At 35.5% G+C, this 24,251-nt stretch overlaps 1 protein-coding gene across 1 annotated transcript in view; it reads right to left on the bottom strand.

Moving 5' to 3' along the window:
* Positions 1–1,798: 1,798 nt before the first annotated feature.
* Positions 1,799–24,251, bottom strand: part of UFL1 (UFM1 specific ligase 1) — a 51,926-nt gene continuing 29,473 nt past the window's right edge. The window contains exons 7-19 of the mRNA XM_060030217.1: positions 22,326–22,384; positions 20,097–20,243; positions 18,637–18,812; positions 17,821–18,000; positions 15,965–16,085; positions 13,761–13,877; positions 10,665–10,782; positions 9,359–9,522; positions 9,147–9,277; positions 7,032–7,112; positions 6,627–6,712; positions 5,944–6,124; positions 1,799–3,898 (exon numbers count right to left, since the gene is read on the bottom strand). Of these exons, the coding sequence (XP_059886200.1) occupies positions 3,680–3,898; positions 5,944–6,124; positions 6,627–6,712; positions 7,032–7,112; positions 9,147–9,277; positions 9,359–9,522; positions 10,665–10,782; positions 13,761–13,877; positions 15,965–16,085; positions 17,821–18,000; positions 18,637–18,812; positions 20,097–20,243; positions 22,326–22,384 (1,780 nt within the window). The 3' untranslated portion in view covers positions 1,799–3,679. The remainder of the gene's footprint in view (positions 3,899–5,943; positions 6,125–6,626; positions 6,713–7,031; positions 7,113–9,146; positions 9,278–9,358; positions 9,523–10,664; positions 10,783–13,760; positions 13,878–15,964; positions 16,086–17,820; positions 18,001–18,636; positions 18,813–20,096; positions 20,244–22,325; positions 22,385–24,251) is intronic.

Raw genomic sequence — 24,251 nt, forward strand, 5'->3', positions numbered from 1 at the left:
AAGTTTTACAGTATCCAGTCTTATGTTTAGGTTTTTAATCCATTTTGAGTCTTATTTTTGTGTACGCTGTTAGAGAACATTCTAATTTCATTCTTTCCCATGTAGCTGTCCAGTTTTCCCAGCACCACTTATTGAAGAGACTGTCTTCTCTTTGTTGTATAATTTTGCCTCCTTTGTTGTAGATTAATTGACCATAAACATGTGGGTTTATTTCTGGGCTCTGTATCCTGTTCCATTGATCTATGTGTCTGTTTTTGTGCCAATACCATACTTTTCTGATTACTGTAGCTTTATAGTATAGTCTGAAGTTGGGGAGCATGATTCCTCCAGCTCTGTTCTTCTTTCCCAAGATTATTTTGGCTATTTGAGGTCTTTTGTGTTTCTGTACAAATTAAAACTTTTTTTGTTCCAGTTCTGTGAAAAATGCCATTGGTAATTTGATGGGGATTACACTGAATCTGTAAAATGCCTTGGGTAGTAGTATGGTCATTTTAACAGTATTGATTCTTCTAATCCAAGAACATGGTATCTCTTTCCATCTGTTTGTGTTGGCTTCGGTTTCTTTCATCAGTGTCTTACAATTTTCAGAGCACAGGTCTTTTGCAGTTAAGTTTATTCCTAGGTATGTTATTCTTTTCAATGCAATGGTAAATGGGATTGTTTCCTTAATTTCTTTCTGATATTTCATTGTTAGAAATGTAATGGATCTCTGCATATTAGTTTTGTATCCTGCAACTTTACTGAATTCATTGATGAGTTCTAGTAGTTTTCTGGTAGCATCTTTAGGATTTTCTATGTATAATATCATGTCACCTGCAAACAGTGACAGTTTTACTTCTTCCTTTCCAATTTGGATTCTTTTTCTTCTCTGATTGCTGTAGAGTCCTGGGTTCTATTTATTCTCCTGTTGGCTTGGTGTGGCCTTCAAAGTGGAGCAACTTGAGTGAGTCTGTAGATCATTTTAACAGCCACTTTAATAGTGCTCCTAGGTTCTGTGGAAAATGTACACCTCAGAGCTTATAAATGTGTTTTTCTTTCATCTCCCATGTACACTGGGTCAAAGACTTCATTGGTATTAGTCAAAGAAAGCAAACCTTCCATCGTCCCCACCCCCTATCCAACTCACATAAATTAGCTCTTGATAGAAAAAAAATCCCATTTGGCCATGGGTCAAGTGGCATTTCTGAGGAAGGGATGAACCGTTTCTTCACACACTCTTCTTCAGCTCACTGTTGCACTTTGACCTCGTCCTTGGTGCTTCATGTTCTGACTGAAGTATCAATACATTCTCCAAAAAGTTCAAGATGGTTCTACATTCAGGTTAAGCCATTTCTACATTTATTGTTCTAAGTTAGCATTAAGGTCTTTTTGGAAAATATACTAATTTTTGTAAGATATACCACTCTTCACTGAATCTTTCTGATGGTCAGAAGTGAGTTTCCTTTGACTATTCAAAAACACATGGTCTGGAGATGGAACACATGAATATATGAATACCTGAGCACATTATTCAAATATCTCTACCATTATCTGCAACAGTAGAAAGTAGCAGATGAGAGTTTAGCTATACATTTGCTGAAAACTAGGTAACTGAAAATGATTTACTGAGGTGAAATTGTTCACGAAATGGCAAACTTTCAAGGAATGAAAGGACTAGAATTATTTTTGTGTAAGAAAAGCATAACAAAATCCTTTAAAAATGTTCAGAATAGAATTTTAAAATGTAAATACATATATGTATCAATTAATCCTAGTAATTAAAATAACAAGCTTCAAAGTACATAAAATTTAACAGAAACAACAGACAACTTTATTTTAAATAACATTCTTAAATCTGCCCATTAAGATCATAGTAGATAAACATGGAACAACTTTTATTAATGAAATTAGATTTTTAATATGAAATCAGCTAAATAATTTTATTTACAAAAAAATAAAAACTCTTATTTACTGTGGAAAAATAACCATTTTGATGAAACAAATTTCATGCAAACAAAATAAGAATATTTTATTTGCTTCATTGTCTCTTCTATTTTTATTTTCACAAATTAACAGTCATAATGCTTTTATTTGCTTCATTGTCTATGATCTAGTTTGACTCAAATGTGGATTACTTTGATATCTCTTGAAGTATAAATGGTAAGGTCCTTAAAGACTGAATAAAAAATCAGGTTGGGTGTTCAGTATTTGGAAGCTGAATCAACAAACTAATTGGAATTTGTGTTCACAGAGGATTTGTCATTTTTCTTCCTTTGCCCTTATGAAAATATATTAATAGGAAATTAGCAATGGAAAATATTTTTTAGTTTGTTACATTCCTATCAACTTTGCTTAGCAAATTATATTTCTTTCAATATTAATACTTTGTCTAGAATTAGTGTAGAGGTAGACCAATCTTTGTATTCAAACATTTTCAAAAATAGTTTTAAATGCCATGTAAGGTATTATATAAAACAGTATTTAAAACAAATATTTGAGATTTAATTTACTATTTTAAATAAGTTCCTCTTTTATATACAATAAATTGTTGCTTGAAACTCATCTGATTGAAATGATTACTCCAAGGAACTATTTTAGTCTTTACAGACCAAGAACACCTATTTTTTTTTTTGTGGTATGTGGGCCTCTCACTGTTGTGGCGTCTCGCATTGCAGAACACAGGCTCTGGACGTGCAGGCTCAGCGGCCATGGCTCATGGGCCTAGCCGCTCTGCGGCATGTGGGATCTTCCCGGACCGGGGCACTAACCCATGTCCCCTGCAACAGCAGGCGGACTCTCAACCACTGCACCACCAGGGAAGCCCAAAAACACCTATTTTTTAATAAGCGTTTCTATTTTGAAAAAAAAAAGTTCTAATGATTAAATGCACTTATAGATCCCCTACAACAAAGTATTAGGTGATGGTGACTATTAATATAAAAAATGAAATTCAGAAATGCAAACTGGGTTAAAAAAACTATATTAAATGACTTACATCTATCAGTAGTAAATTATATTTTTTCTCTCACTCTTGTTAGCATTGTACTTTAGAATAGAGCACAGCAGTGCATGGGCTCCTCGGGTGTTCTTCTGTACCTGTAAACACATCCCTGAACCTCCCAGCCACGTAAAAGTTCACTCTTGTGGGGGAGATGAGAAGCCATCTGTCTGCCAGAAATAAGAGTGAGGGCTTAGTAATAAAAAAATATTTTGCAAGTTTCTGTATTTTAGGTTTGAACCATTCTCTATTAATTTTAAAGTAAAAACACTATTTTCAACACCAAAAAAAAAACATGACCACATTTTAAGTTTCTGCTTAATATGTGTAAATTTACACGTGTCACTTGAAATCCAATAACACAACAAATGAGTCCTTTCCTAGAGATAAAAGCAGAAGATTTATTCTTCATTCAGCATCTAGAAAGAAAATAAACCTGAAATGTGTAATTTTTAGAATAATGTGAAAAAGAAATCTTCCATGGAGAACCCAATTTACAAAAATTCACATCTTTGTAAGATTTACAATGAATACAACACTACTGTTTTAACTGAACTGTGAGTAACTGAACTGTGAGTGTGGGAAGTGCTACTGGGTGGGGGATTCTGGACTGTGAAATGCGTATTTCTTTTTGTAACCACTCACCTTTAACTTTGGGGAAAAAACGTTTACTGTATGACAACATTAAGTAAATTAAAATCATTACTCTTCTGTCACTGATGATTTCCTGGATTTGACAACAAGGTCTTTAATGGATGAGGAAAGTTCTTGAAGCTCTTTACGAGTCATACTGATGATATCTTCTTGTTCTTTGTCTAATTCATCACTCAAGGGATCTTCTCCCTGCCCAGTCTTCTTACTTTGACTGACTAAATGCTTTATAACCAAACCTTGATACTTCACTAAAAGAGTATGTTGAACCTGTGAAAAGAGGAGAAAAGTTAACAAACATGATTTAATTTTCTGTAGAACAAAGTATTGGGTTGGCCAAAAGGTTCCTTCAGTTTTTAAAGTAAATTCATTTTCACCAGGAACTTTATTGAACAACATATTCATTGTTTTGTTCCACTACTTTCTGCCATTTTTCAGGCAGCTTCATAATTCCACCTTCCCCCAAATTTTTTTTCTTTTTGAACATAAATGTTCCAGGTGCCTTTTACAGTCTTCCAGGGAACTGAAGTTTTTTCCAGTAAGAGAATTTTGTGAAGACTGAAATAAATGGAAATCTGAAGGTGTGATATCTGGTGAATACAGCGGATGAATCAGAACTTCCCAGCCAAGCTGTAATAGCTTTTGCCTGGTCATCAAAGAAACATGCAGTCTTGCCTTATCCTGATGGAAGGTTATGTGATTTCCCTTGACTAATTCTGGGTGCTTTTCGTCTAGTGCTGCTTTCAGCTGGTCTCTTTGGGAGTACTTGTTGGAATTAGTCTTTTGGTTTTCTGGAAAAAGCTCATGATAGAGGACTCCCTTCCCACCATATACACAACATCACCTTTTGATGAAGACCTGCCTTTGGTGTGGTTGATGGTGGTTCATTTCGCTTGCTCCATGATCTCTTCTGTTCCACACCACTTTTCATTGCTCATCATAATTTGTTTTAAAAATGGAACATTTTCGGTAGAAAATCACGTGCGGAAATACTGTCAAGGTTTTTTTCACTTAACTTACGTGGAACCCAAACATCAAAGCGATGAACATAACCAAGCTGGTGCAAATGATGAAAAACGCTTGATTTGGATATTGTATGTCGGCTATCTCCTGCATGGTGTAATGTTGATTGTTCTCAATTAATGTCTCAGTTTGACTGCTATCAACTTCAACTGGTCTACCAACTGTGGAGCATTGTCCAGCGAGAAATCCCCAGTACAAAACTTCACAAACCACTTTTGACACGTTCAATCAGTCACAGCACCTTCTCCATACACTGTACAAATCTTTTTGTGTGTTTTGGTTGTGTTTTTACTTTTTTTTTTTTTTTTTGCGGTACACGGGCCTCTCACTGTTGTGGCCTCTCCCGCTGCGGAGCTCAGGCTCCGGACGTGCAGGCTCAGCGGCCATGGCTCACGGGCCTAGCCCTCCACGGCATGTGGGATCTTCCCGGACCGGAGCACGAACCCGCGTCCCCTGCATCGGCAGGTGGACTCTCAACCACTGTGCCACCAGGGAAGCCCGTTTTTACCTTTCTTGAAATAATAAAGCATAATATGCCGAAAATGTTGCTTTTTTAAATGGCTACACAAAAATTCACCAATTTTGATGTTTTCTTTTTAACAGCACACTGATATGACAGCTGTCTTAATACAATCTAACAATATTGTTTCAAATAAAGTTAAAGACAACTGACTGCTACTGAAGCCATCTTATGGAAAAAACCAAAGGAACTTTTTGGCCAACCCAATACATTGACAGTCTTCCATCTTTACAAATTACTGGCCATAGAATTAGAAAGCTGAATCTAGCAAGGTCTTTGCTCTCAAGGAATTTACAGTTTGGGGGAGATAAAACATGAATAGATCATTTTAATGTAAGTTGACTGAGCTAGCTTCTGTCACCAAAGATACTGTCAAAGTGATATGGAAGTTCAAAGAAGCCAATTTACCTTTAGCTGAAGAGTTTCTCAGATGAATTTGTGCAGGATAAGAATTTTTGAGCTGGTCCTTAAAGGACAGGTTAAACCTGCATAAACTGAAATGGAAGACTGAACATTATTATTTCTCTTCCAAAAGCTTAATTTCTGGATTCAGAATATTCCTTACCATGGATCTTACAGGATCCTGAAAGATTCCTGAGCTATGCTGAGTTTTAAAAATCAACCTCCTTATTCACTGTTTCCATTCTTGGAAGCAGGAAGATGATGTTAATATGTTTTGTGTCTTAGTGTTCACAATGATTCACATCTATCCATTCAAAATAGTCAGAATCGAAAAGCTATAAAAGTTTCAAGTGCACTGAAAATGTAATACCTCTGGAATTTTACTATTCAGAAAAGCAATGATCTGTGGGACACATCTTCCAGGTGCATGGAGCATGCTGTGGGTTGAGAACTGAAACAACAGAACCGATGTGAGATGCAGAATAAGAGCAGGGTCTTCTGTGACTTTTAGCTGTTCAGCCAGTGCTTGTCGATGCTGGAACAGTATCTGCCTAAACAAAAATAAAATAATACATTATCATATTTTAACAAGTTCTCACCAACTTCAATTCTTCTATTCTGTTTTCATTTTTAGCATCTCTAGTTTAATTAATCTAGTTCCATGACAATTTTAAAGGACTTTTTAGGGGATACAGACACACATAATCCTAAACAGTATGGACAAACTAATATGCTAGAAAATGACAGAAAAACATATATATATGGAGCAGGGATACTCAAAGTATGCTTTTTATTTTGAATTGTTGGGGATCAAACAGATGTGCATTAGATTAAATAAGTGTTCCTATAAAGGTCTTAAAGCTAAGAAGTTCCCAGCCTTGATCAACTATGGGATTAGCAACTCTGCTACCGTATTCTATTGGGTCAGAGAGAGGATATGAAGACTAACTATGACTGAAGGTCTACAGCCATTTAGACACAACAGTTCTCTATGCAAGATTCAGACAGACTCCAATTTCAGATATGAAATTTCAGACATTAATTCAATGTTACCTTTCCCTTTTTTTGTCTCCCCTTTTCACCATAATATCACAAGCTTCTGCTGCAGAATCCAGACACGAAAGAAAGTCTTCTATGCTCTGAAAAGGTATTTAATACCATGATTTACTTTTATAAAACAGGTTGCCTAAAGAAAAGCAGTCATTTAATACCATTTTATAATTTTACAACCTGGATACAATTTTTAAAAAGGTCATTTTGTCATGAAGTTTGAAGCTGTGATTTAGGACTAGAGGGTAAAATGCCGCCAGCTTGGTCTCTTCCTTCACCTGCCAAAGAGGTGTCTGAGTGCAGGATAATAGGTTTAGATTTAGTTTTCAGTTATTCTGATAAAAATCTATCTATTCAAAGATCACAAATTCTAGCCCAAATATCTAAATAGAATAAAACTTCACTTACCTTTTCATTCAGAGAGCTATGGAGTTTTGTGAGAGCTACTTTAGTTTCTTCTGATAATTTACTTAGAATTTTTTTTCTTACCTATAGGGCAAAAGAAATTCCTTTGGAATTGTGCCTTTGACATGTACTGGATGTAAGTTTAAACAAAGCAAAACAAAAAATGAGTATTTACTATTGAAACAGAATGCTGAGTGAAATTTATCTTTGTTCTTATATTTTAGACCACAAACTAGGGATAAAAATATGCTAAAACACTCTAAAATCAGAATGCTAGTCAACAGTCAAAGACGCTAGATGCAGCCGTTACTCCTCCCATCTGCTCCAGCAGTATAAGAAGAAGAATGATGAACAGAGAGCGCATGAGTGAATGAGCGAGCATATACACACCATTCATCATGCAAGAAAAATAATTTGGGGTAAGAGGCTGCTCCTGCTTTTTTCTATTGTGGTGGGAAGAGTGTTTTTCTCTAAGACCAAGTGAGGGAGACCCACTCATAAAGATCCAGAAGGCCATAAAGATCCAGGATGCCTATAAGCGAGGGGACCTGAACCACAGAAGGATGGCTGCTTGTTATACTGTCTGGTGTGTGGAACCTTTTCAGCACCCCTCTCCACACAGCTGTGCTTTGTGAAGTTTGGTGGCATTCTTGACCAGAGTCTTAGGGCTCCTTCTAGTGCAAAATTTCTGGAGGAGGCCTTATTGGAATGGCTTGGCCAGCAGGCCCTGAAAATTACAGTATGTCTTAGAAGATTGGACCAACCTATTGACTCCTACCGCATGCTACAGCAATCCTCCTGTGGCCCTTAAAGGGCATGCGAAGGACCCCAGGTACTTCCCACAGCAGAGGCTGGCATGCAGGCAGGTACATGGAACTATCCAAGCAGTTGAGAATCACTGTTCAACGCAAAGAATGGGAGGGAAACAGTACCTTGCTGGGGTAGTAGAGATAAATGGACCTTTATCTGGAGGTTTCGGGGGAGTCCTTGCTATGAGTAGTCACATGATACTAAAAACATCCCCACAAAACAACCTATCCCACCTATGCAACAAAGGCCACATCACGAGAAGCCACAAGCATTAGACTGATTTGGTTTGACCTAGATCAAGGCCAGTGATAGCAGTCAGTCTTATGAAGGCACTGCTGTCTCTTTCATTCTTCCTAATCTCCAACCTTAAGTAGATCTAGGGTGAGGAAGAAGAGGAGGAGGAGGAGTCCTAGGGATAGGCCATACCTTTCCTCCTGTAGGCAACTGGGAGCCATAGCTCCACCTTACATTGCAAGAAGGGAAGAGATGAGCTTTGAATTTGAGATTAGAATTTAAGAAAATGAACTGGAATTAGTCTAAATAAATGAGATGGTGTCACGAAATGAAAATGACTGCAAAGTCAAAACACTGATAAGGGACTTGCAACTCAGCAGGAAAAAGGGATGTGATGTAACAATAATCAGGAAAAAATAAAATAGCTGATTCCAAAGTAACTAAGCATCATTACCCTTTTTTTTTTCCTTGTTCTGGGTGCTTCCTGGGATTCTAAACTGTGATGCTAGCCTAGACCTTTAAGACTCTGTTAAAATTTCAGCTGCTTTACTTCCAGCTTCTATGATGGACACCTCTTCTCCCTGAAGATCTGCCTGAATTAAGCCAGTTCATTTGTCCCGTCTCTCTTTCCTACCCCTCTTTGAATAGTGACCCTCACTCTTTGCAAGGCTACCTGGTGAAATTAAATCCAATCTGAGTCATCTGATGAGCTTAAAAAAAGATTTTGTAGGCTACTCAGCTTATTTACTTTTTTTCAGAGATAATACAACGTTTTCCTATTGCTTTCTGTACAATAATAGGAAGTAGAAGGCCAAGCATGCATGCTATATTTATTACAGGCATTCCCAGACACAATGACTAGTATTTCCTTACTTTTATTATTACTGTTAATAGAATGGTTATATTACCAATCCTAGTAGCAACTGTATATATATTGTACTAAACTTGAACTAAAAATCTGACAGATTTCTTCCTAAAAACTCCTTTTATTTTCCTTTTAGATGTGGGAAAATAAAACATGCTTGGATTTCAAAGCAAAACACATCAAGAGTGGCAAGAAAATCACTAACTTACTTCACTTGTAATGGTTGCAGGGTTGTCTACTGCCATCATTAAGTCTGAAGCTAAGAAGTTGAAAATGAGATTAGTGACATCAGTACACACTGTCTTCAGCAAGTGCTTCGTAAGAGCAGCCTGGGTATCATCTGGAAAATAAAAGTGCTTCATTAAAATGAATGTCCAAGGACAATTATGAGAATCAACGAAAAAACTGTTAAGTATAATACCTGTAAAGAACTTCATCCCTTTTTCAAATAATCGAATATTATTATAAAGGTTTGAAACCTCTTCTTGCAAGTCCTTGATCGTGTGCTTCCTGCCAGTTCCAGAGGCAGAAGTTGAAGACATGAATACTGAACGTACCACTTCGAGATAAGTTTTATTTAGAGGTCTGTGCATGAGATAAATATATTTAGTTTATTAAAATGTACTGGGTTTACGTAGATAAGAAATTTTGCTTCTATGCAAATAAGGCTTTAAAAAAGATCCCTGTTAAATAAGATTAATTTGGAGAATAGTTAATAAGAATTTTCCCTCAAATTCCAGAAATTCTAACTTCAATGAATTATTTTTCTCTGTTTTAAAGTACTAAAAGTTATTGCATGAAAGACAATAAGAAAAACAGTAACAAAAGCTTCAGTTCAAATTCAATTCAGAGCAGCTTTTTAAAGTTAACTTGGAGACACAACAGTAGCCTATACATTTGTTTCCCATCCTCAGGAATGATAACAAATTCTCAATTTCTAACGTACTATAAAAGATATGTATTTTTAAAAAATCTTTTTATGCCCAACTCAGAATAGATTATTTTAAAAAGTTATGGCAAATGATTAATAGTAACTATTTCATCTTTTTATATACGAAAAATGTAATTATGTAATGTATTCACGCACAAGAATGTTCACTTAAGTTTTTAAAAAATCTCACTTACAAAAGCTGTTCTTCTAATTCAAAAATTTAGATGCACTAGGCTCCTGGATTGCATTTAGAGAAGCTTACACATAGAGACTAACTTGGGGGAAAACCATGTTAGCTAGCAGTAGTCAAGTTATACAATTTCTTTTATTTCTGTATAAAGATAAATTTAGCCTGGTTCACTTATAAGGTAGTGCTATTTTATTCTCTTTGAGGGCAGTGTGTTACTTTATTTTCTCCCTAAAAGTGCACTGTTTAATCTCTGTCAAATAGAAAATACTCTTTTCTTCATTTTAGATGTATTTTCATGCAGTGTTAGAGACCAGCCAGTGATCAGTGCTGGTGTTTTTCTCCCAATTAGAACTGTAAGATGAGTGAAGGAGACCACCTCCACACTCCTGCCCTGTATTTCCGATGAAACTGCCTTGCTCAGAGCACTTAAATGTTTGTTGAACTGTTTCTGTAAGCACACAAATCTGGAATTTGATGACTAGGTTAAATTTTAAGGTTTGAAAAGAAAACACCTAAATTATGTTTTCTATGATCTTGGTAAAAATTTTAAGTAATAACTCACTAAATTTCTATTATAAAACAGAAAACATATGTTCTTATACTTGCTTTATTAAGTACTCAGCAAGTTCAGAAATAAACTCCTCAGGGGCATCTTGTAAATGTTTTTGTAAAAAATCTTCAATCTCATCCTGTAACATAAAAGTGATCTCTGGCTTCTTCTTTCCTGTAATAAAAATAAGCCATAGGAAAAAACAAAAATAAGCAACCTACAAGCAAATAAGGTTCCATTAATATATATAATAAGATGGTGATTCATTTATTGCCTACCATAAAGTCTCCATTGTTAGTTTGTCACCAAAATCGCCAATGTCCAATAGCAATAACCAATGAAAACACTTAAAATAGGATATATAGTGGCATTTCTTTTGAGTAATAATTTTCTAACTTGTTTTCTACAAGTCAATCAAAAAATAGACAATTTTTTCCTCCCAAACTTGGATGATGCAAATAGTTGGAAATCAAAACTACTGGATAAAAAAAAAATCTTTTAGGAAAGGATAATTTTTCTGTTGAACAATGGATACTGAGCAGAATGTCCTTCTTTATAAAAATATTTAATAAAAATCCAATCATCCTTATAATTTACACAAGCTTTTCAGGAAAGGTCTTTATAATCAAGTGAACCACAACTCCAGTAGAATGAAGCTAAAAATTGTCTATTTTGGAAAGGCATGGAAGAAAAAAACAACTTAAAATTTTACACCCATAATTTATTTTTGCTCTCACAAAAATAAATAATTCTATACCAAGAAAAATTTGTATGTAATGGAAATAATTGTTAACTGTGGAAATGTCATGCCTACTCACTCACTTGGGAAAGTATGAGTTGCAAAGAAAGCTAACAATATTTCCATTACTAATTGTAAAACTATAAAAAAGTGATTATTCCCAGCTAAATTAGGTTATTGACTCTATAAGTAAAACCTTAGAAATAAAAATAGAATAGCTCAAAAATCAATTTTCACTATGCATCAAGATCTAAGTACACCTACTTATTATAGCTTTAGAATAGATGGAAAAGTACTATCCTTTTTTTCTGAGATCTGCTATTCATTCCTGATCTCTCACAACAAATAGTATCTGATTTCTCCGTCTGCTTCCTGCATGCATTTTACTAGTTATTAAATTGTATTTCCTTCTAGTAATCTTTCACACAGAGTTGATTGTATATTTTAGCTGAGAACCTAACTGCATCCTCCATTTCTGAGATGACAACAGAACCCTTTTTAAAAAGTACTGAAATTACCTTTTTTTTTAATAGGGAGAATGGTTTTACTCTTTTATAGCTGCTCTCTTATACCATACACAAAAAGAATATCACATGCCTCATTTAACAATTACTTAGGGCTACACATTTTAGAGAAGTATTTTCTTAAATGCTACTTCACTCCCACTCCTTGTTACATCTGGGAAAATAGGAAAATCCATTTATTAATGAAAAAGTAAAACACAGAATAGTCTTAATGCTAATTAAAATAAAGGTAGAGCTCATAGTTTCTAAGATACTTTTCCTTTAATTAATACTGCTTTATGTATGTTGAGAACAGTAGCCATTGTTACCTATCTTAGACTACTTTAGACAGATCTTAAGCAATTCTTCTGTTACAGGTAGCAGCACATTAATATCTGAAGCCTTGACACTTGTATCTCCCAAGCCCATACATAATAAATTCTGTGGAATAGGTAAAAGAAAATGTCAAATCATCATGATTTCAAGGTTTTTTTTTTTGGTGGGGAAAAGGAGGACGGGAGGCATCACAGTTTCATTAATTCTTTAAAAACAGAAACATATTAAAAATCATAATTTTATTTAGAAAAGCAAAGATGTCTCTTGCTAACTTAACCATACCAAACAATAACAAGTCTAGACAAAGAAAGATGCATATACTTAATTCTCCTGCTTAGACAGAAGCAACCAACCAATTAGGTGTTACCATAAAAATTAAACAGGCATGAAATTAATGAAATTAATGTTTTCTACTTAACTTTGTAGAAATTCACTATTCATAAAATATTATAATTTCTTTTGCATGGAAGTTGGGAGACCATAAAAATCTGTGCAAGCCAAAACTGCAAAGTGTTCTTAATAAACAATGGGAAAATTTACGATTGTTCTGTAACCTTTTAAAAATGTTTGTGCAAACATTCAAAGCTCTTACTGTTGGTTATAAATGTATAGGGAAATGAAAAAAAGACTAATAGTTCTAGTTTAGTACACTGTAATTTAGCACATCAGAAACACTGAGAATGAAAATGTTTTATTTCTTTGTAAAACACTCATCAAGAATAGTATGAACAGGGCTTGCCTTCTCATCCAGTAACTTAAAATACAGAGGAAGCATCTTTTCTATGCCTGGGCAAGTTGTCATATTCCTTTTTAAACTCTGAATCAGCTTCCAACATTTTATCCTTTGCCCTTTCAGCGTTGTGAAACATCTCTGAGAATTCCTTTAATGTGAAGCTTTTTGCCAACTTCACCTCCTCTAAGATGTGTTTATCCTTTTCGTCACAACCATTTCCCTTATTTCCGCCTTCACCAAGTTTCTCTGACTGCACAGCTAGTCTCTTGAACAGAGGTAATGCCAGCATTCCCACGGTCAGGCATTTCTTTTATAACTCCATTCTTGATTCATATTTTATTTCCAGGGTTATGACTTTTCCTTTGCTGCACATTTATCTTTGTTGGCCAATTCCCTCTTTTGATTATCCATTTTTGTAAAATGTCATATGGATTTATCACTGGGGGACAAGAAGTCAACACAACTACATGCTGTGTTTTCTATGCATAAAGTGAATAAGAGATGCACAGTGATCTGCCTCTGAAAAACTTGGAAATAAGTGATGTGATTGTGACAGATCACGATGCACATCTGTTATTTACGTGCTGATCTGTAGACTAAGGAGCCAGCAACAAAGTTTGTACTTTATGCAATTACTCACAGTTAACATACCCTGGTAACTGAAATATGAACTGTGTTGTTGGGACTCTGGTGTTATTTAACTAACTGTGAAATCTGTGCTCACTGAAACTCTGCAAAGCAAGGACTTCCTTTAAGCATAGACACCTAAGTGTATGCATCTTAAGAAAATGTTAAAAAAAAATCATGCACATACAAAGGAAGAGTGAAATAAGCTACACACCTGTGTGAGATGACTCATCATCACTGTTGTCATCTTTTCTCCCTCTCTTCTTGATTTTTTTAATTCTGTACTCTCTGGCATTGCCGCCACCTCCTCCTCTCACACTTCCACTGCCCTCTGGTGGAAAACAACATTAGTTAGTATTACCTAACTAAATACTGTTTTTAGAAATAATGACAATACATTGTTGTATTTAACTTTACAGTAGAAAAATAAAGCCAAGTTTTGTAAACTCAATCAGTAAAAATTAATAAGATATGAAATCTCTTGAATTTGAGCAACTCACTTAGATAACCTGCCTGCTCTAAATGCAGTCTCTTCCTGTTTCTCTAATGACATCTATTTTCTGCAGCTTCGACTTTTTCCTGGCCAAACCCATTCCTTTACCTCCTCTTCTACCTTTTTCAAAAGTGCCCTAATTTGCTTATCTCTGTTACCACAGCCTCATTAACATCCCCAACTACAGTACCTCACAAATTTGGTTTTGTCTTTTTGATTTAAAGATTATTCCCCAGGTTTACAGGAGACATCCTGACTCTCCCGCCACCCAAAAAGATAACTTCTTGACAGTAGGGAGAACATCTCACTAACGTCTGCATACTTGAGGTTAAGGCAATGCTTGACACATAACAGGGGCTCAATAAATGTTGACCATAAATATTAAATTAAGTAGAAAAATACAGTTATCAATCACCTACTAGCTAAATGAAGACTAAAAAAATAAACTATGAAACTAAAACACTGTAAATAAAAGTAAAATTGTTACCGAGGTATTTCTCTATTATATATTTACATTTAAAATACCTATTCAACAAAATAGGATACTTTAGTAATGGAACTGTATCACTGAAAAATATTGAAAATACATTTCTTCATAAAAGATTCATTTCTTCAATAAAATGATTTATATAAACAAAGATCTTTTTCTAAACTCTAAGAAGAATTCCCTTAGACTTCATCATATTCTATAAGTTCTATTGCTTTCATGATAGAAAAACACAACTTTCAAAAGCACAAGTTTAAAGTGAATGTACCTTTTACATTTGGTAATAAGTTTCTTATGGGAAAGATGTTCTTGTTTGACATTATTCCATGAACTGTAATTAAACTATTATAAAACAACAGCACTATCAGAACAAAACACCAGATGAACCTGAATTTTTAGAAGGATATAAAACAGACTAGTTTTACTGACGTAAGTGCAATCAATTAATTAAGGTGGATTTATAATTATATCTTAAAATAACAAAATATGCATGCTTATGAATATTATTGATTTATTGCGGTAATTTACTATGTAGTTTTCCTAGAACAGAAATTTCAAAATATTACTGAAAGACTTTGTAGAAAAAGGTTTTTGAAGAGGAAGGAATCTCAAAGATATAGTGAATTCCCACAGCAAATGAAGTTTTTATAACGTGTTTAATATAGCTGTATTTAGTAATGAAATATGTTGAATATCTAATTTCTTTAACCCTGATACAGCACTAATAAAATTATTCCTACTATAAAAAGTATGGAAAATACATGTTAATTTCCAAATGCAAGTTACTAGTATGCCAGTGCTACCTAGGATAATTTCCAGTGACTCTCAATTAAAAGAATTTTTAAAAGTCCTTGGGAAATTCATTCACTCAATAAATATTTATGGAGCACTTAAAATATGCCAAGGAGTGCTCTGAGTACTAGGGAAACAATAAATGAGATGGAGCAGACTCCCAAATGATAAAAGACATCACAGTGATAAAAGTGCTGTAAAAAAACCTGGGAGGATAATCCGATGGAGAGTGACTGTATATACTATTCTGGGTGGTTAGGGAGGCCTCTGTGAGGAACTGACATTTAAAGGTGAGCTCTTAATGACAAGAAGGAAACAGTTACTTGAAGCTTGGGAGGGAACAGCTTGTGCAAAGGCCTTGAGGTGAACACAAACTTGCAAAATTTGAGAATCAAGAAAGAAAAGAAAAGCTACTGGAGCAGGAACATAAAAGAATGAGAACAGGAGATCATGAAATTAGCTTATGAAACTAAATAATCACCAATATTTTCATAATTAAAAGTTAATTCACTAGCAAAAGATTTGGTTAATATTAACAGTTAAAGGTGAATCAACCAAATAAAAGGCCTTTCAAAAGGTCTGATAAGTGCAAAGTTCACTGCAACAAATAAACTCATCTTGAATCTTGTTAATAATAATTTGTTACCTGTTGCTTTCCTCCTTCGTTCATCTTTTTTATCCTTTTTACTTGTATTAACGCTTTCTAAAATGGAGACTTGTTTCAGATCTTCTTCAGTGATTAAATGAACAGGATTATTTTTCATTTCCTGAAATAAAACATGCTTATTTTTTGTAGGCAACAATATATAACATTACAAAAAGCATAAAATAAAAGTTGTTTATACTCACATCCTAACTGTTCTTGTTTGGTTTCATTGCTAAGAACTATAGAGCTTTGTCTCAGCTGCCACTCTGAGATTGTTTCTCCAGGCCCCAAATAAGTCTCTTCCCTTGCTGTTCTTGACTTTTTGTATTTATTACCAGCTAATGAGAAATCTTATCCTATCACTGAACAGCTGATCACACAGCATCAGATGTAATCCTCTTCAACTGTTATTGGCTGACTTTAGCACTGCTTAACGGATGATCCTTGCTACCTCTCTTTTTAAGACTCCCAAGGTCCAGTGCCACTTGGATACCTGAGATTACTAGAAAGATAATGAAATCTCCATCCCCACCCCACCATAATGATCACATATGAGTTGCATACTTAGGCATGTGAACTTTTTTCCCCTCTGGACTCATTCTTGATCTTTGCTTTTTATAAATTTATGTTAGGAACAATGAACTATTTCCAATTTGAGAAACTGATTCTTTATCATGGGAAAGAGTTCTAAATCTGTAGTGACAAACATACATTTTCACATTAAAAATATTTGCTTTTCAGTTTTGCAAAGAAATGTTAAGAATGTTAACAGTTCAAACAAAAAATCACTTTTTTTCCTGAATTTATTTTTGTGGTTGGAGGGAGGAGCACAAGAAAAAAAAAATCAATGTGTTAAATTTTTATTTTAGTAAAGGGTCTCAAATGAAAATAATAATGTAGTCATTTAGTAACTGGTAGCTAACATGTACTAAACATTTTATTTACATTGCTCCTTAATTTATATTTATCCTTGTGAGAGTGGGCATCACCATCCTTTTCTCTGAAGATGAGGAAACTGGAAGTCTATTTGTCAAAGGCAAACAGAGTAAACAAGTTGAAATTAGACCTCAGGTTTACTGATATCAATCCTGTGTACTTTTTACTCCTCTCTGATGCTTTGCAGGCCAAAGGTAGAAAAGTTATATCATTTTTAAGACTATTAAGGAGCTTAAAAGGAATATAGATAAATATAATTTATATATTTAATAAGCCCTCATGAATTTATTAACAGTCTGAGATATAAATGGGCTTTTTCTACCTATTTTATGAGCAAGCTTTATAATGAGGGTGCTGCTAACCAGAAACATGAATTGAACAGTCATTAAAGCAGACCTGGCATGACCTCTGCTTCTAAACACTTCCATAGCAGTTGCTCTGAGGAACTAATAAATTTTAATAGTAACAATTTCTTTCCTCAATAAGTTATCCCGTTGGTATATCCCAAATAGGTCAAATTATGAGGCTTTGCTAGATTTAGTAAATATAATGTGTACTGATTGATAAATATACTATACATTTATGCATATAATCCACAGGTATCATTTTTATGGATTTTAATGTTGGGCCAATACCCTCAGGTGACTTAAGTGTGAAATACATAATTTCATTTGTAAGATTTCAATTTATAAAAGCAGCTTCCTAAGTTCTAACTTCTATGTTCTGATGGGAATGAAGAAGGAGAAAAACAAATCCAGGAGAGGAAATAAAAAGGAATGATGCATTGAAGGAAAATAACGTATGAAACAACACAGTGTTCAGTTTTGGGTATACTGCTTACCTCATTTTTCAAAAGTCATCAGATGATTCTAATGTGAAAGTACTATTAAAATTAGTAGGTGAAAGGAAATTTGGCATACCTTTTCAGCTTTTTGGTGCATCAGGTCACTGAACAGTTCTGTACAATCACTTATAAATTTTTCACTGACTACAATAGTATCGCTAAAGACTACAGCTAAAGCCTGTTTGCTGAGTGCCCTCATCACATGTTGAAGCAATATTGCAGCATCTTCCACTGATAAGGAACTGGGTAGCAGAGGCTAGAATTACAAACAAAATGAAAACAAAGTATAAATGCAATATAATACAGATAAACCATTTGTTATATGTATTCTCTCCCTAAGTGATCTTGTTAAGTCCAATGGTTTCAAAACCCTCTATATGCTGACAACCTCCCAAATTGTATTTCTACTTTATCCTCACTCCGAACTCTGAAATCACATATCCTACTGCTTCCCTAACCTCCCCCCACTCATATACCTAACAGGCATCTCATATTTTAACATGTCCTGTTCAAAACAACGTGGTTTGCGCCTCCTGCCCCCAGACTCCCAGCTCCCATCTTCTCTTCCCCATTGCTCCCCCATCTCAATTAATGGAACCACTCTCCATTCAGCTGATCAGGCCCCAAACCTATAAGTCACACTGAGTTCCTCTCAAAAACTCACAAACATTCCAACTTCAAGTCCTGATAACTTTGCCTCCAAAATACATTTCTTCTTAGCTCTTTCTACTATCTGAAATTAACATTTTCATTAATACCCCTCCTCCCCCCACCAACCATGAAAGTATCCTTCCTGAAAGCTACATCCTAATTCTTAAAATGGCCATATACTAGTGAAGTATCAGTTGTCACTGGTTTAAAGGAAAATTAAGAAGAAAAAGATAAAACATACTGCAATATCAACCCATGTTCCAGAGCTGATGGCTTCCTCTACTGACGCTTCCACCTGATCCACAAGTTCTTGACCAACACAAGCTGCTTTCAAAAATAAGAGTTGTGTAGTCTTATATCTTTTCTTTATGTAGCTCACAGCATCTGGGATTCCAAGTCTGGACAAAGCATCAAATTCTAGAAATACATCATGAGGTTGGAATAGAATCATCATTCACACCTTTTAGAAACCTCAGAAAAAGTTAAGTTCTACCAAAATCTATTCTTTGTGAATGCACTGTATACTAATAGAGTTTTTTAAGAATAAAACATAGAAGTGTACCATAGCCTATTCCCTGGTTATGTTACCTTCCCAAATTTTTATTACTAAACATATTTGTAGAAAAATTGGATCAAGTACTTCATTAATTCAGCTTTATCTCTCTCCAATTGAGGGGTCAAAGGGAAACATGAGGACTAAAGAGCAATAAAAGTAGAAATGAGGATAACGGAATGTAATGATTTAAGTAGAGAAACAAAAACTGGAATTTTGATTATAGTTAACTAAAGGAATGGAACTTATTTTTCAAATGTTTCATTAGACAACTGAGGACAAAGCAATCTCTAGTCTAATTTACACTAGTAAAAGATTTAGCATATAAAACAAAAGTAAAAAATTTAAGACTTAAATTTGCAGCCATTAAAGTTATTAAGAGATATCTACCATGCACCCTCTGTCCTCAAATAATAATATTTAAGGAAATTAATTACAACAAAATTCTAATCCAAGTCCTTGGCTGAAGAAACTGAGAAGGCACATTGTAGAAAGTCAAGAAAACATAAGCCAAGCCAGTATTCATTCTAGCACACATTTAAACTGAACACTGACTTATTTATAGGTAACTGATCCCTTACATAGTTTGACTTGGGTTATGAAATTGATCAAACTGAGTTTTATATATATATGCTACTTGTTTTAATGATTAAATTCAATTAGTCTACTTTATCCAAATGATGGAACCTCAGAAACAAAATTTAGAATAACTTCTATGTTTCTGAAGTACTGGATAACTAATAAAAATGAACACTGTAAAACTGACAGCAATAAAATATTTCTAAGATTATGTAACTAAAAAACCAAGCAACTTCATAAGTTACAAGATATAATAAATATAATTACTTTTCATGAATTAAAAAGAACCTGAAGTATCACATATAGTATCACATTACTAGAAGGCTTGTAACAATCAATACCGGCTTCTGGCCTTTCTACATTACAACTGTTCAATAACTATGGAATTAAACTCAGTTAACATGACCCACACAAACCTACAGTGTGATGACTACTTTTATACTCAAAAAGAACCATTATAGTCTGCTGGCCAACAGTAAAGTACATGTGTACTCCCAGGGCTAGTACAATCTTTCTAAGAATGTGTTTAATATTAGAAATGATTTTTAGTTAAAAAGAAAAAAAGTTACCCAGATAGCCATTCTGCCTGAGAAAAGAATCCACCCAAGTATTTTGTGTTCTGGAGTAAATGTCAGGGACAAACACTGCTTTATCCTGTCTCCCACCAACCACAGTGCCTCGTAAGCGTCCATTATTAACAAGTTCCTCAAGAACAGCTTAAAAGAGAAGCAAACAAACAGAAAAAAATCAGAGCAGGTAAAAATCTCAAAAAGTAAAACACTAAAATTTCACAATTTAGTTATTCTTACCCTTTAAAAAAGCAATTTGAAATTTAAATTTCATACTAAATAAAGACATTATATTTTAGACAAAACTTTCCTGCCATTTATGAGAATACTCAGGTCATAAATTCAGGAAATTTTGGTAACTAGCTAAAGATGCTGAACTGTAATACAAACTAATTAATATTAATGTTGAATTTTTTAGTCTAATTTTGGGGAAAAAATGCCAATATTTATCTCATGATTAAAAGTAGACAATTACACACTCTGAGAATAGATAATACACAATCACTAGTGTTACCAAGTTCAATTTCCTCATATTTAGAAAAATCAAGACACCTGGATCCTATTAGAATCAACAGTGTGAAATAAAGCCATGAAAATCTGTATAAATTAATTACTTTTCCACTGTTTAAACTGAAGGAACACATTTTAATCCTACCTATAACAGAAATATAATGCCATGGTTAAGAGGATGGATATGGACCCAGATAGCCTAAGTCCAAACCTCAACTCTGCCACCTACTAGTGCCTGCCATTAACACCAAATTTATGATTTTTATTTAAACCATAACATTTGACTACACACTTTGTTGTTTTAAATATCAAAATCCCCTAAAAAGAGACAAAGCAGATAGAAAGGAGTTATTCCTAAGTGAACCAACAAGAACAGTCAAAAGATGTCTGGCACAAAGAATGATTCAGGAAAGTTAGCTTTTAACAGAAATAAAAATTAGTTTACATATGAATTTCAGAATTCCAATGCTGAGTAAATTAGAGTACATCAGAAAGGTCTAGATTTCACAATTGACTGCAGCACATAATTTTAAATTTTGTGTGATTGTACAACACAAACCCAAGCTAAATTCAAACAAAGTTATCAATTTATCAGTTATTACTTGAAGAACTTTACATTATAATGAAATTTCACCAACTCCGATTATGGAAATTCAGAAATATGTCACATTTTAATTTTAAATTTGTCTTTAAAAATTTAAATTGAACTCCATATTCTGAAAAATATAGTGAACAAAAATTAATTTTTGGTTCTGTATTTAAATTTCTTTTCCATTATTCATTTTAATTTTATATTTGCACAGATACCTGAGTTGAAAGATTGTCGCTGCTTTTAAAAATTACTCCAGCCAAGCTTTAAAAAAACCTTCGAAATCTCATAAGAGTTTCACAAAAACACAAAATAGTCAATGGACCAAAATTATTTTGAAGATATTACTGTACTGTTTGAATGCTACGAATTTATTTTTAATGTCTATAAGCCTTTTGTAAAAATTTTTTTAGCCAAACACTACTTTCATAAGAAAATGTAGTAAAAATCTGTAAGAAACAAAGTAAAAATTATTCTTAATCCCAAAATTTTAAATCTCTATATGCATATGCATAACAGAGTATTTTATACACACACAATTTTTTTTTATTCCACTCCCCTTGAGGTACCCAACACTAAATGTTTGGTGGGTATAACAAGACACGTATATGAAAACTGGTATAGAGAAACTTCCCAACCAGAAATGTATATTTTTTAATAAATTTATTTAATTATTTTTGGCTGTGTCGGGTCTTTGTTGCTGCACGCGGGGTTTCTCTAGTTGCCACGAGTGGGGGCTGTTCTTCATTGTGGTGTGCAGGCTTCTTTCTCATTGCAGTGGCTTCTCTTGTTGCAGAGCACAGGCCCTAGGCACGCGGGCTTCAGTAGTTGCAACATGCGGGCTCAGTAGTTGTGGCTTGCAGGCTCTAGAGCACAAGCTCAGTAGTTTTAGCGCACGGGGCTCAGTTGCTCTGTGGCACGTGGGATCTTCCCAGACCAGGGATCGAACCCGTGTCCCCTGCATTGGCAGGCAGATTCTCAACCACTATACCACCAGGGAAGCCCCCTAGAAATATTTTAGTTACATAAGTTTTAAGATTAAAAGAGGCAAAAACATTAAAATTAGTTAAGTTTTACATTTAGTCTCTTCAACAGCTAATTAAGTGATATATACTTTAAAGCAAACTCACAGTAAAGAAGCTGCTCCTGAAATCCATATTTTGAAATCAAAGAATTCACTGCTGTAGGCCTTTATGGAAAGGAAAAAAAATTAAAAAAACATTTTACTCATCATAGAGTTACACATACTTATGAATTTAAAAAAAACTAGGATGATTAGTTTATGAAAAACAAATTAATTTAGAAGAAAAAAATGAAGGCAAAAATTGCACCACAGATCAAGACAGCGGGATAGAAGGACGTGGAGCTCACCTCCTCCCATAAATGTATCAAAAATACATCTACATGTGGAATAATTCTCACAGAATACCTACTGAATGTTGGCAGATCTCATACAAACAAAGTTGCAAGAAAGATCACCATTTAACTGGGTAGGAAAAAAAAAAAAAGGAATTGGGACAGGATCTACGTCCCTGGGAGGTACCTGTGAAAGAGGGAAGGTTCCCTCACACTGGGAACTCCCTTCACTGACTGGAACATCAGCCAGGCCAGCAAGACAGCTTCAGGGGCTCAGAGGAGAATGCAGCAACCAGCCTGCCACAGGCAGAACAGAGGCTGGCACAGACGGTCCTGACCACCTTGCTGTACTCCCCAGCCAGACGCATGTCTGCTAGTGGGCATGGGGGCTAGGTGCTGAAACTTGGGCTTCAGGGGACAGACCTGGGGAGAGGACTGGGATTCGCTGTGCAGAGACAGCCTGAAGGGGGTGGAGTATGCTTTGGGCTGCAACAGGAGGTGCACACAGGACTGAGCCTGGGTCTGCCATAGACGCCCCACTGTTAATGGGGTGACCCTCAAGCAAAGGGAGGGGCAAGGCCCCACCAGAGCAGCCTCAATCTCTGCGTGCTCACAGCAGGTGTGGCTCTGCCTCTATGATCTCTGGGAGCATGCAAGCCCGGGAGTGCTGCCCACACTTGGAGGTGGGGCTGAAATCTGAGCTGTGTCCCAGCAGCTGATCAATCTGCAGATTTATGCCGCTGCTGGTGGCTTTGTAAGCTCAGCACCTGTGGGACATCCAAGCAGATTACTGGCGATCCTGTGGCTGGGGCAAGTCTGGCATTAGCAGCTGCAAGCTTTGTGGGCATGCATACGTGGAGGTGGAGCTGGGGTCTGGGCTGATTCTGTAGCTCCCAGGGCAGGTCCAGGTGTGCGACCATGACAGTTCAGGTGCCTGACTTCAGTGGATCTGTGCTGCTGGTTTTGTGAGCACAGCGCCCGAAGGTCACACAGGTCGACTGCCTGCATTCCCATGATTGAGGAGGGGCCGGGGCAGTGCCAACAAGAGCATACTTTGTGAGACTGCACGAGTGACAGGCAACACCACAGATGCCCTCCCGGCAAACAGCTCCTGTGGAGGAACAGGCAGTGGCTTTTCTCCCAGCGGGAGCACTCCAGTCTTGCCTATCTCACACTGCAGTAGCTTAGAAATGTATCTGGGGGCTTCTACTCCAACAACTGGTGAGCAGACCCTGTCCCCAACAGGGCTGTGACAACCACAGAGCAAAGAGGATGCCCTGCTCAATATCCATTGCAGGCTCTGGTCACCACAACACCAGTCACACCCCCATCAATGGGATAATGGCCAGCACATACTGAGAAAAGATGTGGCAGGGCCCCACACTAAAAACAGCTCTCACACCAAAAATATTAGATTCATGCAGGGTACACGGGGATGCTCCGACATAAAAACAGCCCTCCAAGACCACAGTAGATAACTGTTTCTCCTAAACTCTTACAGTAAGAGAAATATAAGTAAAATGAAGCAGAGGAGCCAAATGCAATGAAAGATCAAGAGAACTCCCCTGAAAGAACAAAAAATGAAACACCTCTCCAGTCTACTAGACCCTGAGTTCAAAAAGGAGGTAATAAAACTACTGAAGGAATTAAGAAAGGCTATCAATAGAAATGCAGATCACTGTAACAAGGAACTAGTTACT

Source organism: Delphinus delphis, chromosome 14 (genome assembly GCF_949987515.2).
Source record: "Delphinus delphis chromosome 14, mDelDel1.2, whole genome shotgun sequence".
NCBI classification, from domain to species: Eukaryota; Metazoa; Chordata; class Mammalia; order Artiodactyla; family Delphinidae; genus Delphinus; species Delphinus delphis.